The sequence below is a fragment of the Lampetra fluviatilis genome, chromosome 47, assembly GCF_964198595.1.
Source record: "Lampetra fluviatilis chromosome 47, kcLamFluv1.1, whole genome shotgun sequence".
NCBI classification, from domain to species: domain Eukaryota; kingdom Metazoa; phylum Chordata; class Hyperoartia; order Petromyzontiformes; family Petromyzontidae; genus Lampetra; species Lampetra fluviatilis.
In genome coordinates, this window is record NC_136321.1 from 6657269 (window position 1) to 6674139 (window position 16871).

Sequence of the window (16871 nt, forward strand, 5' to 3'; positions counted from 1 at the left end):
CGGGTGGGTTGATTCTAGGAACTTGAATTGTGAGAAGAGACAAGACGTTGGGAAATGAGTGACAAACGGTGACTCACCAGTGACTCACGGTCTACCCGTACCTGGCCGCACCAGAGTCGCAAACGGGTACCCGTACCCTACCCGATACCCGGCTACCCGTACCCGGCCGGGTATCAGGTAGGGTACGGGTACCCGATTGCGACCTGTGGGATGAAGCCATGTTGCAGGCGCGGGTGGGTTGATTCTAGGAACTTGAATTGTGAGAAGAGACAAGACGTTGGAAAATGAGTGACAAACGGTTACTCACCAGTGACTCACGGCCTACCCGTACCCGGCCGCACCAGGGTCGCAAACGGGTACTCGTACCCGTACCCGGCCGGGTACGGGTAGCCTGGTATCGGGTAGGGTACGGGTATCGGGTACCCAATTGTGACCTCTGGCGCACGGAGAAGGCCTCGCTGCCCGTGACTACTGAATCGCTCGGATGAGATGAGGTCACACCAACTTCGGCAAAGGTTACACTGATAAACGACCGCATCACCGGGAGGGTTGCGTCTGGTTGCTACTCGAGCGGGAGGCTGCTCTGCAAGGTGCCAGGAGATGGCAGCGCAGCAAATGGGATCCTTGAGTCCATCTACGTGAAACTTTGAGCGTCATCACCCCCCCCCCCCCCTCGTGTGGGTGGGTTTTTTTCGAGCGCTCCAGTTTCCTCTCGCGTGAAGCCCGACACTCATTTATGGATTTGAACAAACTTCCCAATGCAGAGTCTGGAAACTCAGTAAATCTTCATGGTTAATCTAAGGGATTTAAATTTTTCGCAACTGGGATGCATCGACAGCTGGACATGCATTAGTCATATCTTAAACAGGATTTCATTCAGGGGGGGTTTTGCATAGTGGTTCTGGGACAGCTCCAACGGGTTGTGTTTTTGCCCGTACGCCCGGATAAAATCCACACGCAGGAGATGTTGACAAAGTGCCGCACAAAGTCATTTCACGAATCACATCTGCTCTTCTGCTAATGTGTCCTGATAAACCACGACGAATGTCCTGATATAAAGCAGGACAAATTACACATTTTACGAAATGGCACAGGACACACCGCGATGGAGCAGCCTCTCTCTGAAACCAAGCCAGGAGGTTTGGTCGCTTCAGTTGCGTCGACTGTAAGACACGTGGGTACGATGGCTGCTGTTTGTTTAACACGTGCTAGGCTTTCGCGGCCAATATCATCCATTATACAGGGTTTTTTGGGTTAGATCGCGTAAATATGTAAATGTGTCGTTAAACCCGCCACCACCCGACACAGCCAACTAGTAAGGGTTGTCACGTAAACAGAAGGTGGCCAATTCGTTACTAGTACAGCACTAGTGTATAGTGTGGTGTATTGTAGTGTATACTATACACTACTATACAACAGTACACTACTATACAACACTACACTACTATACAGTGTATAGTGTATAGTAGTGTAGTATACTAGTACAGCACTAGTGTATAGTGTAGTGTATAGTGTAATGTATTGTAGTGTATAGTGTAGTATACTAGTACAGCACTAGTGTATAGTGTAGTGTATAGTGTAGTGTATTGTAGTGTATAATGCAGTATACTAGTACAGCACTAGTGTGGAGTGTAGTGTATAGTGTAATGTATTGTAGTGTATAGTGTAGTATACTAGTACAGCACTAACCGGTTGTGTTGGAGAGCCAAGCCACAGCATTAACAATCTGAGTACGACGTTTCACCAGTAATTACAACCGGCATCATCTTCAGTTCGTTTGTGCCTCCAGCAGGAGATGAAGACATCTTGATGCTCCCCAAGGACTCGGGGACCGGCCTAGAAGAAGTGATGGAGCGACTCAACAACACATTTCCCAACCGCAACGGTGAGTGACCCCCCCCCCCCACCACCTCCACAAGTCATCACGTTACTTATTGATGCACGGCTAATGAAGGGGAATTTGCTTTTATTATTGCATATATCACGGTTCTTGAGGATAAAGCCGAAGGGCCAAATTTCCAAGTGGCCAGGAAATAAACATAACTATTCAGCCGCAATAGATTAGAGCAAATGCATTGTCTTGGACTGATGAAGTTTGTAAGAACGTGGGAAAGTAGACAATTGGAAGGAATACCAAAGTCAAGCAGTGTGAGAAGATTATGAGAAAGAGAAGAGTTTCGATTTGCAGTCTGGTGGGTGAGTGGGTGAGTGAGTGAGTGTGTGTATGAGTGGGTGAGTGAGTGAGTGAGTGCGTGGGTGAGTGAGTGTGTGTGTGAGTGGGTGAGTGAGTGAGTGCGTGTGTGCATGAGTGGGTGAGTGAGTGAGTGGGTGAGTGAGTGAGTGTGTGTGTGAGTGGGTGAGTGTGTGAGTGGGTGAGTGGGTGAGTGTGTGAGTGGGTGAGTGTGTGAGTGGGTGAGTGTGTGAGTGGGTGAGTGTGTGAGTGGGTGAGTATGTGAGTGGGTGGGTGAGTATGCGAGTGGGTGGGTGAGTGAGTGTGTGAGTGCGTGAGTGCGTGAGTGTGGATGAGTGTGTAAGTGGGTGAGTGAGTGAGTGGGTGAGTGGGTGAGTGTGTGAGTGGGTGAGTGAGTGTGGGTGAGTGAGTGAGTGTGGGTGAGTGAGTGATTATTTCATTGAGAAAGACTCAACATTTGTTCTTGTAGTTCCCCGCACCGCACATACCGCATGTTGTGCATGACCCCGGGGTCTGTCATTACCTGCGAAATTTTTTTGACGAGGTTAAAGACAACGCAGCCAGAAGTTAATGTGTGGCTACGCGGGGGTCGTTTTTTTACGAGCCAAGGTGAAACGATCAAACACGCGGTTATTTCCACCATATTTTATCAGCACCGCTACGCGGTCTGAAACAAACTTAAAAGGTTCATTAATGGAAATGAAGAAAATGTGAGCGGCGAATTTCGCCGCAAATAAATTGCGTCTACCGAGCACTTGATTTTTCGGTGCCGTTGCAAAGCCATGAAGGAATTCAACAAATGTCTGTGATCCGTCATCATTTAGCCAATGGCAGCTGGAGAAACGCTGTCGTGGGCTGTGTATTTTGCTCATCGTGGAGTGCGTGATTTGTTTTTTTCGCCGGGATGTGTTCTGGCTCCCTCTGAAGCCCCTCCCCTCGTCCTTCTTACTCCCACTTATCTCATTTAATATTTATAAAGACGGAAGCTTGTGTTGCCTCCGAAACGTCGTGATTTTTTTTTATTTTACTTTTTAATGTTTTTTACCTATGTGACTTTACCGAAAAATCCTAAGAATATGAAAAAGAGTGATTTAGATGTCAGGGGGGTGGAGTGCAATGGCCGAGGAATGAGTGACTGCAACAGTGGAGCATTTAGGGGTCACGGAAGGGCAGGGGAGGGATGGGAGAGATGGCAGAACCACATATATCCACTACTCGCTAGGAACTGAGGTGTTTGCGGATATTGCGAAGAGGTCAGATGTGTGAACATCAATGAAAATGCAAGATTCAACCACTGTGTAGAAATGGGTTCCTGGATTAAAAAATAAGCTTTATTTTTTATTTTACTAGGTAATGCCCACTGAGAGATACATCTCTTTTTTCAGAAGCGACCTGGCCACAAATGATAACTCAACGGACGTGGTTTATCACGTGGAAATTTTTTGAAGCCAAATACTCTAAACGCATGTTGCTACAAGTGGAGGGGAAAACCGGAGGACACAGAGAAATAAAATAAGTAATGTAAAAAAAAAACTTTTTTTTAAAACATGCTTTTATGAAATGTACTAGTAATGGGAGAACTCCACGACTCCAGGAAGTGGCCCTGAAGCTTGCCATAACGTAAGGGGCCGTGGCCAATTACAGCCAACGTCAGTTTACCGTGGACAATTAGACCCAAGCCGAAACATAGCATATTAAAAAGAATGTAAAAATATGTTTTATTTTTTTTTATAAAATATAGTATTGTAATCAGTATGACATGAGTATACCAAGTTTGCAGTCGATACCACATTGGGAAGTGGGTTAAAATTGAGTTACAAGATTTGAGGATACAACAACGACAACAACATCAGACAGAGTGAGTTAACAAAAAGCGTGTAATAAAATACACACAACCACGGGGAGAACATGAACACTCCAATATACAGGCGTCAGGGTCAGGATCGAACCCACAAAACTCCTGTGTACAAGGCGAGGTAGTTAACATCTCAAACACAAACTGCTTTATAAACATCGTAAAATGCTTTACTGTGTTATGTACGTGAGATCGAGAACACAAGTGGGAAAGGTCGTATTCTGTGACCATCTATAAAGAAACACATTCCTACGGAGGGAGCTGGCCAGGGTCAACGGCGGCGTGGTGTATTCCACAAATATGCCCGACTGTGAGGGTGGGCACAAGCCGGCGTGAGTAGGTTAAACGTTGAGTTTTATAAGGGCACCACGGGATGACCAGCCCCTCCCCACCCAGCCCCACCCCTCCCAGCCCCATCCCTCCCACCCTCCCCACCCAGCCCCTCCCCACCCTCCCCTCCCCACCCAGCCCTTCCCCACCCAGCCCCTCCCCACCCTCCCCTCTCCACCCAGCCCCACCCCTCCCATTTTTGGATGCACGACGGACGGACGGACGGACACAATAATCCCCTGTGGGCTGGTGTAACCAGGAGGTTCTTACCAGTATTACAGTTATAGCCTGCACGTATACTGCACTGGGTGTGATTGGCCGGGTTGCCCTTGAAAGGGAGACGTGTGGCTCGATGGGCTTTACCCGTTGGGAAATGAACTTCTTATGAACGTCTCCTGAATCGGCCAGGACAGATATGCGACGGTCGGGTATGCGACGTTCCGACTGAATTCAAAGTGGCCAGGTATTGGGGGGTGGGGGAGGGCGGTTTTGGGCATGACGATGACAGTTTCCATCGAGTGCAATAAAGCACAGCGCATCTAGTTGTTCTTCGATTTACAAAAAATGCATTCTTTTTTTAATCAAAAAACCTTTTTGTTCTTTCACTAGGGCAAGCAGACGAGAGGATTGGTAGAGTGAGAGAGGTTCGTTAATTATCAACTCGTGCCACTCACCGCCTTGTCTGTGCCACAATTTTGTTTGCTTTTTGAATTTTCGAGCCAGCTCGCCTTTCCACGCAGGCAACTGGGAGCACAGAATTGGATATTTCTTGACTCATAACAACAAACAATTACATACGTTTAAGAAAGCACAATTTGAAAATAAATCAATGACATAAATTCAGAAGTAGGTTTGAAATAACATTTTTTGTGTACTAAAACCTCATCAATGATTATTGTACTGTCTAGGATACGAATGCAACATCGAATCAAGTTACTGTTCACAACACCGGTAGAACCAATTGATCTCTGACAGGCAAAACTGTCGCAATTTAAGCGCAGTGCTTGAGTGCCATCTATCACGGTGTTGTGCAACGGGTAAACGTTCCATTCAAGGGTTTGATAGATATTTGGCTTAAACTAAACCCTATTTCATACACAGGCTAGAATACATTTTCCTTCATTAATATAACAAAGCATTATCGTCGTAGAATAAACAACCATCCCATATTCCTCTCCCCACGTGGGAAAAATATATTTTCTGCACAATCCATAAGCCGCGCAGTTTTTTTCAAGATGAATAAATATTTATAGTGATTACTGCGTGAGATAATGCATTGTTCTTCAATGTGGCTGAAAAAAACTACCTAACTAACGATCAAATATACGTAGGGTAATCATGTTTATGAAACATACGTTTGATCTGAATGATGTATCCACTCGTTTTATTTGTATATGGATTACACAACCACTCATGTCAGCCTGCCACCACATTTTTTTTCCTTTAAGGTGATGAGTTACTCTGGAAATTTCATTTTAAAATTATTGTCTCAGCTGTAGAGGGCGGATGGGATAGAATTAACTCTTGAGGGAAGAGACATTGAGCACATTTCAAGAGATCGATGGGGGGGAAATGCTGCATATTTCTCCATTATATTTCTGGGGATATGTGATTCATGCTACTCAGCAGAGAGAATGCTGCAATATTGAACCAAGGAGTGTTTTCATCTTGGCTGTAATTCTTTTGCGTATATCTAAGGCGCATTGAGGTTTTTTTTTTCAGGCAGCCTTCGGTAAAATGAGAATAAATTCTGGCCTCATTTCCCCAGAGGCAGATATAGAAACTAAGGTTAACTCCCATTCATGTTATGCTTTTTAACCTTTGCCAGTCATTGTATAGCAAGATTATGGCAAAGCAATTGAGTTCTTGATTCTGTGGCCGTATGCATCCAGCAACATATTTAAAATACAGAAGTGTAAATGTAAATATGATGGATTTGAAGTTTTCGTGACTGCAAGGATCCATACTCTTTGGTTCTTTCGGTAAAGTAACGTAGGTGAAAATAAAATAAATATAATATCAAAAATAAAAATAACAAAATCACGACGTTTCAGAGGCAACACAAGCTTCCGTTATCAGGTGGAACAACCCCAGCAATTTTTTTTTATTTTTCTGCCCACTACAGTAAAAAAAAAAAGGATTTATATTTTATTTTCACCTACGTGACTTCACCGAAAGAACCAAAGAATATAAATATGATGGCCTCGGTATGGAGCTATAGGGGGCTGGCGATGGAGACAGACACATACCAGAATGTTTCACAAATGAGAATAGATGTAATTGGGGGGAAATGCAAATGGGAGACATATTGACTCTTCATAAGAGTAAGTGGGCGTGGGCAATAGAGACCTCATTAGATGGGATGACGGCTGATGGACAAGACAGAATGGCAGCCAAAAGGAGCGAATGCACCTCAGATGATGACCACCGCGGAGACGAAGCATTGAGATCACCTCGTGCGTAGGGGATGGATTGTGCCAGCACACGATCTTGGAGGGATGGTGACGGTGTGGGGAGGCCCTCATCCGGCAGTTGATAACCCATGGCTGATGATACTGATGCCGAAACTTCACGTTTAGCCGAAGTCTCTGAAGTTGCACCACATTTTAAGCGATGAGAGGCGTGACGTGAACATAATCGTTTGCTTTCTGCCTTGTGTTCTTCCTCTTTGTGCGTAGGTAACCATGTAGGAGCGGGCGTGTTTGGCATCGCGGATGACTTGACTCACGACACGGGGCCCTAGGTTGCAACGGCCACTGAAGAGGACTCATCGAAAGGGTTACGATCAAGGGCGGTCCCCCACTGCATCTTCTCAACTGACTGTGGGATTTATAAACAATTGTTTTAGTCCCTGCTACGGTGAATAAGTGACCACTCGGGTCTGAAATGATGCACCGTTCTAAAGTCTATGCAAGTGTAACATAAAATAAAACTGCGGGCTGTCATTACGCTTTGTGATCTGCCTGAATTGTGAATTATTCTCCGTGATGAAAAACGGTCTTTACAAGCAAGGCCAGTTGGTTAATGATAAAAAATAAATATATACAGTATAGCGTATTACAGGTCCGTGATGGATTATTTTGTTTAAAAAAAACATCATTTGTATGGCTGAATATAAAGTACAATTTCATTCATTTAGCCTGTGAGCATTTTTAATTTTTAATAAAGTATAAGCATCCGACTGCGTTTTTCTATTCACGTATCGTCATCCTTTGTGTCAGCTCTATGTTAACATGACGACGATTGCTAAACTGCCTCCATTTTAATCTCTAAATTACTTGCTTTCAGGGGGTCGAATGTGAAAGTCCAACATTTTTCTTGCGATAAACTTTTAGACAGAGTCTTGTGCCTAGCTCACGCTACTTTATCAACTTAAAAAAAATGAAAAGGATCCTCTATTTATTTTTATACATATGTATAGCATATTGCCAAGATTAATTGCTACACTATTTTCACTTACGAGTAAAGAAGACCATATGCTATTTTTTGGCAAATGAAATTACCATATTTATTGGAGCATCCCGGCAAAGTGCGTACATGGTATGTTCTGGTGTATATATTGGCCTCGCGACGTACACCATTGTCCTCATGAAACTCTGAAATTGGAAGCACAGCAAAAGACTGCTTTTTTAATGTATGCATTTTTTCACTTTCTGTAAATGCTGTCAAGTGCGCCTTTGACTCCTTTATCAATGATAGTGAAGTTCGACTTTACGGTCATTGATCTGGTGAGGCTGGACACAGTTATGTCTTCATAACGGTTCAGAATGTTGGAAACGTAGAATTGTAACAGTTTATATCTTACAGGTATCTTAAAAGCAGTTGCTGTTATGTAAAATGGTATCCATAGCGGCCTCTAGTGTATTGCTTGCAGTATGGCGTTATGTATGCGTTAACCATGCCAAAATTTGATCATGAAGCGTCCGTTTGGATATATTTTATGGTAATAAAAGATCTGAAACGTGTGTGTGTGCACAGCATTGATTGAATACTTGGTGATGTTTAAAGACCAGCACAGGATATATATTATTTCATCTTGTCCATAATAGATGCTTTTTTTTGGGTTAGATCGTGTAAATAGAAATGTGTCGTTACACCCGCCACCATCACCCAATAAGCCAATCAGTCAGGTTTGCCACAACATTTACAATTTGAGTAAATAACTTACTAACTGGCTGCGTCGGGTGGTGACAGGTTTAACGACACATTTAAGCGATCTAACCCACAAAAAAACTCGTGGATAATATTTTGCCGCAAAAGTCCACGTGTTAAACATGTCATCTTCCACTACATTTGTAGTGTGCACAATTCACAAATCATTTTCAAGTCAGCTATTTCACACCTTCCTTCAATGCTGAACCTGTTGTTTTCAGTGAATCAAATATTTAGGTGATTATTTTCTTTGTTATTTTTTGTGATTTCGAATTTGTCAACACCCATTTGGGGAGATATCAAGCGCTTTATACATAATTTAATATTATCTAAAATAGTAAATAGGCGTGCATTGATTCACCCCCCCCCCTGGAAATTCAATTACTTTGGTTCAGGGTGGCAATTCGATGTTTCTCCCTTTGTGGCCCCTGTACAGATGCCAGTGGCTGCAGGGTTCGCATGAACCCATTACATGCAACTTACACGAATCGAAGATAATAGATTATTACGTGCACAATATAATTGTATCGTGGGTGTGAGGATCAATTTTAATCTAAGAATCAATGTGTCTTTAGATGTCTGATTGTTACACCTCTTTCAATAAAGTAAGACTTTTTCCACTCACAAATCCATTGATTTGTGCATAAATCATCCATGCAGGAATCGGTAATTTAATATACAAATTATTCGTAAAAGGTAGATTTGTTTCGCTTTCTATCAGCTTTATCGTCGCACTGTTCAAAAAAGTCCCAACAAAAATAAGTTATCAAAACTTTGAATACATATTTGGGTTCAGCACTCTTGAAACTCTCCAGATGCAAACATTTGTAGACCTGTGTTCAAAGGCAAATTGACAATTATTTAATTAAACAAATTTCCGGCGGGATTTGGGATTTCAAAATTTGATGCCATGAATTAAGTCGGCATCTTTCCCACCATTAAACAATCGGTGCTTCTCGCAGCTTTACCAAACCATTTGCTCTACTGCCATCTTCTGGCCGTCTCTCGGCCCTACAGTTTTGGGTCTTTCCCAAACCTGGAGCACTGATCCACAATCCAAATCACTGATTTACAGGCGTCCGTCACCACACCTCGAAAAGTAACAATGCTGTTAAAGAAAACAGATCTTAAATCTTGACTTAAAGCTTTCGTGACTGCAGTAATTCATACTTTCTGGGTCTTTCGCTAAAGTCACGTAGATATAAATCTTTTTTTTTAAACCACGACGTTTCGATCGCAACACAAGCAATCGTCCTCAGGTGAAAAAAATACAGCAATCCTGCCTCAGCAGTCCGCCTGCTGTATTTTTTCACCTGAAAACGATTGCTTGTAGTGCGATCGAAACGTCGTGGTTTTTTTATTATTTTATTAGTTTTCTATCTACTTCATTTTACCAAAAGACCCAACGAGTAACAACAGATCTTTGTAGTACGCGGTGATGGTGATGCTGGGCAGTATTGCCACTGCGTGACTGATAGATCCGTCTTTCCACGGACGCAGAGATTGCTCTTTTCCAAATTGTTCGGCATGACATCTGGACAGGTAGCATTCCTGCGGTGCACGCGTGTGAGATGGCGCCACCGTAACGAGATGTTAAACTGCCTCGCCAACCATGCTAATCAGCCACTTCAGTGCCATGGTGCTGAAGGGCTCTCATTATTAGGCATATTACAATCCATCCAACATTCGATAAATTATCACAATTTGGGGTTGTGATTAGATTCAATAACTTTTTTTTTTAATCTCATCTGTACAATCTCGTATTGTCCACCTTGTCTTTATCAAGTTGTCTAATTCGTTCCACTAGCCGAAAGATTATATTTTTACTTAATTTAAATATATCGTTAAAAAAACTAGACCATGAAATGCACGTCTCGAGACATGTATCCGGAATGTAAGCATCTACCTTGATTGAATAATAATGATTTATACATCTAATATATAGGGCCACATGGTGGTAAGATGTTGAATACCTCGCCTGGTACAACAGGAGGTCGTGGTTTCGATCCCGACCCTGACGCCTGCTGTATATTTGGAGTTTGCATGTTCTGTCCGTGGTCGGGTGGATTTTTCTCCGGCTCCAAGTTTTTTCCCTCCACATTTAGAGACGTGTGTTTAGAATATTTGGCTGTGATAAATTGCCACGTGATAAGCCACTTCGTTGAGCTATCATTTTTTGGCCAGGTCGCTCAGTGGGCCTTACCTGGTGGAATAAAAAACAAATATTTCACGAATAGATTTGTGTTATACTGTTTGAGATTCATGAGACAATGTAGCCTTGCTCATTCTTACCATGTGATCACGTTTTTGTCTTTTCACTGACAATACTGTATTTGGCACCTGCTGTACAGCATCAGAACAACCCATTCCACCGACATAATTTTCATTACAAAGGGATAATACGCCCGCTGTGAAAATCATGTTTTTTTTAAACCGCAGCATTGCAAGGTTAGTCAATGTGATATCAGTGTACAATTAGTCTCAAGCGAGCGTAAAGTCAACAATAGCTCATTTATAACACCACTGCGTGTCATTGTGCACACCCAAAAAATGTGTGTGATTTTGGTGTTTGGAAAATTATGTTGTTTGATGGTGTCAACAGTCTCATCTGTCCGAATGATGAAGGCTTATTATGGCCACAATCCGCTTGTTTGTACAAAGTGGCATTGAGTAGTACTCTGTAATAATGCTTGCGCGCATTATTGTGGTGGCTTTTCCGGGGTTTTTCTGAATTCCAGCAAAGCATATCCACATCTTCATGGGATTTAGGATATGGCATCCATGTTAATGATTTGCGTCTGTCGCCAGAATGTTAATGGTATGCAGGGTGATGTGACCTCACAGCTCGGTTAACATCACAACTTCTGGCAGATATTGTACGTGTTCCCGGTGGGTCGTCTTGTTCATCCACTGCTGGATGAGGGCCTCGCCACAAAGTGCGGGTTGTGCGGGTTATTTGACCACACTTCACAGTCGGTTTGGTGAAGGCAGGGAGCATATACGCAGAGAAGCTGAGAATCTTGATTTGATCTTGATTTGATCTTGATTTGATCTTGATTTGATCTTGATTTGATCTTGATTTGATCTTGATTTGAAGCTTTCGTGACTGCAGGAATCCATGCTCTTTGGTTCTTTCGGTAAAGTCACGTAGGTATAAAATAAATCACGACGTTTCGTGCGCAACACAAGCGTCCGTCATCAGGTGTGAAAGCATGATCTGCTGTTGAGGCAGACTGTTTTAAAAGGTGTTAAATGGTTGTAGCCCAAGGGTCATAAAGCACAGCACAGTCATGGATTTTACGGCATCTCACGCTGCTACCCACCACAGCCGCAACTGTTACCCATGGTGGTTACGCATACGAGCACTCAATCCTGCTTAGCTTCCAAGATCTGGTGAGATGGCGGGTACATTCCGGGCGATATGGCCAAAGACAAAGATGTTAATCATCATCATCGGCCATGATCAATCCACTGATGCTTGAAGACCTTCCTAAGCCATCGCATCCCTCACGATCCTACGATGCAGTAATCCACCCGCCACCCGAGCTGATTTCGCCGCTCCGAGCAAGATATCCTCATTGTTTTAAGTATATTGTAATATATTTAGCATTTTAATTTGTGCAAAAGAGCAGCCACCGCACATATACACGGACGGGAAGAGGCACAATATCCAGTGGCGGCTTGTGACATCTCCACTGGGTGTGGGGCTGTTGTGAGTGACCTCTGAAAATCTAATTAAGAACAACCTCGTCGTGTTTTTTGGCCTTCCCGTGAAAGTGATGTAACTGTCTTGTCTACCAACGGTAGGCATTCATAAACAGCACGAAACAAATCAACAAAGCACTCAAATGCTGTCCCCATGACCCTCAAGTCCACACTACATAACCCCTTTGACACTTCTAGATTTGAAGCTTTCGTGACTGCAAGGATTCATACTCTTAGTTTTTTCGGTAAAGTCACGTAGGTAAAAAATGAAATTAAAATTAATAAAAGTAATATTTGATTTATATTATTACTTTTATTAATTTTAATTTCATTTTTTTCCCTTTGACACTGCCAAAGCCGTGACCTGCTACAATTTGCACAGCGCAACCTTGCGTCGTGACCTCGTCTTATTACAGCCACGGGCGTCTCTTTCCCCGCCCTGAATGGGTCTCACACGGCGTGGCTACAATGCGAGAAGCTCATCGCAACGAACGAAGGGGACATCTCTCCACTCGGAGGACGCCTTCACAGCCGCCCCGAGACCTCCCCGAGGCACACATCAGACTGTGGTATTGCAGCGGTGTCTAATACGAACAACTTAAAATGTTACCTTCATTAGGCAATTCACGTTGAAAGAATCATTATATATATTTTTTTATGTAAACTCAATAAAATACATTTTAGAAAAGTTTTTTTATTAGAAAAATAATTTCTCATCTCCAGCTGCTCGGTGGAGCAGCGCCCCAACGCCCCTAGTGGACACGATCCGCGCACGTCAATAACACATTCCTGCGGAGGGAGCTGGTAGGAACGTTGGGTTGCTCGGTCAATGGCCAGGGTCAACGGCGGCGTGGTGTATTCCGCAAATATGGCCGACTGTGAGGGCGGGCACAAGCCGGCGTGAGTAGGTTAAACGTTGAGTTTTATAAGAGCACCACGGGGTGACCAGCCCCTCCCCACCCAGCCCCACCCCTCCCACCCCCCACCCAGCCCCACCCTCCCCACCCAGCCCCTCCCCACCCTCCCCACCCAGCCCATCCCCACCCTCCCCTCCCCACCCCCCCCTCCCCACCCAGCCCCTTCCTGCACGACGTACGAACGGACACAAAAATCCCCTGTGGGCTGGTGGAACCAGTGGGTTCCTACCAGTATCACACTGAATGGCAGACTAAGGCCCCTTCAACCATTAAGAATCATCAAGTTCAGTGTTATTGCCCAAGGCTCGACGCCCCAGTCCAAGGCACCTTTAGGATGCTCCTGGTAAAATGTTAACGCTTAAAACTCAGCCAGTATCAGGAGCATAACATCGCCATTGTAAACTATCGACGTATGTACGTTATGGGGCCGTCCATAAATGACGTCACGCACCTAGGGGGGGGGTCAGACATTTGTGACGATGTGTGACGAAGGGGGGGGGGGTTTGAGAAATGTGACGTCACATCAAAATGCGCAACTTTAAATAAATATATAACTTTTGATTTAAAGCTTTCGGGACTGCAGGGATTCATATTCTTGGTTCTTTCGGTAAAGTTACGTAGAAGGGAAATAATACAATAATACAAATATTGTTTTATATTTGTATTATTTTATTATAATACAAATGTTATAATACAAATATTGTTTTATATTTGTATTATTTTATTATTTTTCTTCTACGTGACTTTACCGAAAGAACCAAGAATATAAATATATAACTGTTATAACAGCACTAATTGTTATAACAACATTCCTACAACATCAGAGTGCAGCGCCACATTGAATACGCACTACAATGACAATAGTTTAAAGCGATTTGAAGCATGTTTTATTTTAAAAATGGAAATATGGTTTTGGGGGGGGGGGGGGCAGATCTTTGTGACGTCATATTTGAGGGGGGATTTGACTTTTTGTGACGCCGTGTGATGAGCGGGGGGGGGGGGTCAAAAATCGTCCAAAATCGCGTGACGTCATTTATGGACGGCCCCTATACTAAACCACTAGGAGAATACCATGACTAACAGACCTTGACATTAGCATTTAGCTCCTGGACATATTGCCATACGGAAGAATAAAACAGAACCGCCTACTTAGAATTATCTACTTTGTCATGCTCCGTACTGTATTTGGTACACAGGCCTGACTCAAATTTCGTAAATATATATTTAGATTTAAAGCTTTTGTGACTTCAGGAATTCATATTTTTGGTTCTTTCGGTAAAATCACGTAGAAGAGAAACAATAATATGTATATACAAAACAATAAAATTCTCACGACGTTTCGACTGCAACACAAGCAATCATCATCAGGTGTGAAAAACACAGCAAGAAATTTTGAAAACCGTCACTTTTTTCTAATTTTCACATTTTTTCACATTTCTCAACCCCTCCCCCACACACTTGTCACACATCGTCACAAATGTCTGACCCTCCCCCCCCCCGGGTGCGTGACGTCATTTATGGACGTCCCCATAACTGTCAACCCCTTACCAGTGCCCTACCTTATTACAGACCAATTCACACCTTACTGGTCACCCCGTGCCCTTATAAATCTCAACGTTCATCCAACAAAGTCACATCACAAGGGAGAAACACAAACAAACTATATTTTGCTGCCCGTATCGAAACGGCTGTACACCGTATGGACATGAAAACTCAATTTCCCTGTATAAGAATACAGGTAAACAATCGTATGGGTTGACACGGTATGTTGCAGTTTTCATTTCATTTATTAGGTATAGTCCTGTGAGCCATTCGGCTCTTAAATCGGGTGCAACCGCAACAAACAAAAAACAAAAACATGAACAAGAAATCATCTTAAAGTGACTATGTGCAAACAGAAAAATCCAGAAAAAAACAGTAAAAAACTTCCAGAAAAAGCACCGTACACCAACGCTGTGTGCAAACATCCCAGTGGGATGCAAGTCAAACAACCACAAGACAACTTAGATTAAAGCCATCAGTTTAACTCCGTACTACAACAAACAAACATGGCCAAACCAAAAAACTTTTTCGAAATCACGGCGTGGACTCTAAATTATATATTTGTGGACTAATGGGTGACCTCAAAAATCAATTTCCAGCCCTGCTGGATGAGGGCCTCTCCACGACTCGAAACGGGTTATTTGACCATTCTTCACCACGCTAGTCGGAGGCTGGTTGATGAAATGTAAAGTTACTTTAACGCACACGCATGTCCCCTTATATTCAGAGGCGCGGACCATAAAAACCGATTCTAACAATTGCCATGCCTGTCAACCCATATGGTGTACCAGTATTTATGTGCAGGGAAATTGAGTTTTCATGTCCATACAGCGTACAGCCGTTTCAACACGGGCAAAAAACCCAAATTGTCTGTTTCTCCCTTGTGATGGGATTTTGTAGGATGAACGTTGAGATTTATAAGGAGTACGGGGTGGCCAATAAGGTCTGAATTGGTCTGTAATAAGCTAGGGGCACTGGTAAGGGATTGACAGGAATGAATTGGGGTATTTCGGTAAAGTCACGTAGGTTTAAAATAAATTAAATCACGACGTTTCCATGTTATACCTACGTGACTTTACCGAAAGAACCAAAGAGTATGGATCCCTGCAGTCACGAAATGAATTGGGGTGTTTGGCCAACTACATCGATTGGTGTCTATACATATGGGAGGGACACGGCAGCGCCTGGGGAAACGCCCACTCGTGCGAGGGGGGAACGCTCAATCCCTTCGCAGATGGAAACAGACGTTGGAGCATAGTTCAAGTCAAGGCCGTAATCATAATATATATTCAAATATGCTCAAAGTGCCCCCCCCCCCCAATATATTGCTATAAACAATATTTTAAAAAAACATTTCTATGCTATGTAAATTAAAACATATAACAATGCATAGATTTCTGTTTATATGGTTGTGGTTATGGTGGTACTTTATACATCCCTAATCTCTGTCATTACATACAATGAAACAAGAAAAGGTAAAAAAAGAGCACTGTAATACAATACACGATTTGACATTATTGTAAAAAAAGAAATAACAAATCCATCCCATGTGTTAGTGAATTTTTAAATATATTAGGCAGGAAATGTCAGGAAATTTATTTTCAAATACATTCGTTAACGACATTTCGGGGAATGGCCCTTCTTCATCGCACATAAAAAGGTCGGTGGCAGTTGTTGGTGACGTCATCACGCAGCAGACGTTTCCTGTGACGTAACCGCGTCGAGCGCGCTGACGTCATGACGCAAACGCACGCGTGGCCGGGCTCGTCTGGGTGTAACGATTCGTTTGCTCAACCATCGCATCGATTCCTACGCACAGTTTCAGGGTGCACTATGGAATCGCGCACGAATAAATGGAATATTTACTCATAAATACGCAGGATAGGAGCGCAAACACAGCGTGCTTAATGAAAATCGCTCCTAGAATTGCGCTTCCACGGTGCACCACAAGGGCGACAAAAACATTTCTTAGATCGAATTCTGAAGCGGAGCAACCGGTACGGATCGATGGGGTTTACGATTGCGGTTCAAAGCGATTCCTTTTGCATCGTTCCATTTAAAAATCGATTTAACCATAACATCAGAGCCGGTATGATTTTAAAAAAGTAATCGTTTTCTGGACACACGACTCGATGCGATAAGTGAAAGGCTTAAGAATCAACGTTAATCGATGAGTGTC

General features: G+C 43.2%; 1 protein-coding gene across 1 annotated transcript in view; it reads left to right on the plus strand.

The window, feature by feature from the left end:
* LOC144947799 (dystrophin-like) overlaps positions 1 to 7557 on the plus strand; it is a 330156-nt gene extending 322599 nt beyond the window's left edge. The window contains exons 54-55 of the mRNA XM_078877152.1: positions 1790 to 1885; positions 7055 to 7557. Of these exons, the coding sequence (XP_078733278.1) occupies positions 1790 to 1885; positions 7055 to 7119 (161 nt within the window). The 3' untranslated portion in view covers positions 7120 to 7557. The remainder of the gene's footprint in view (positions 1 to 1789; positions 1886 to 7054) is intronic.
* The last annotated feature ends 9314 nt before the right edge of the window (positions 7558 to 16871 follow it).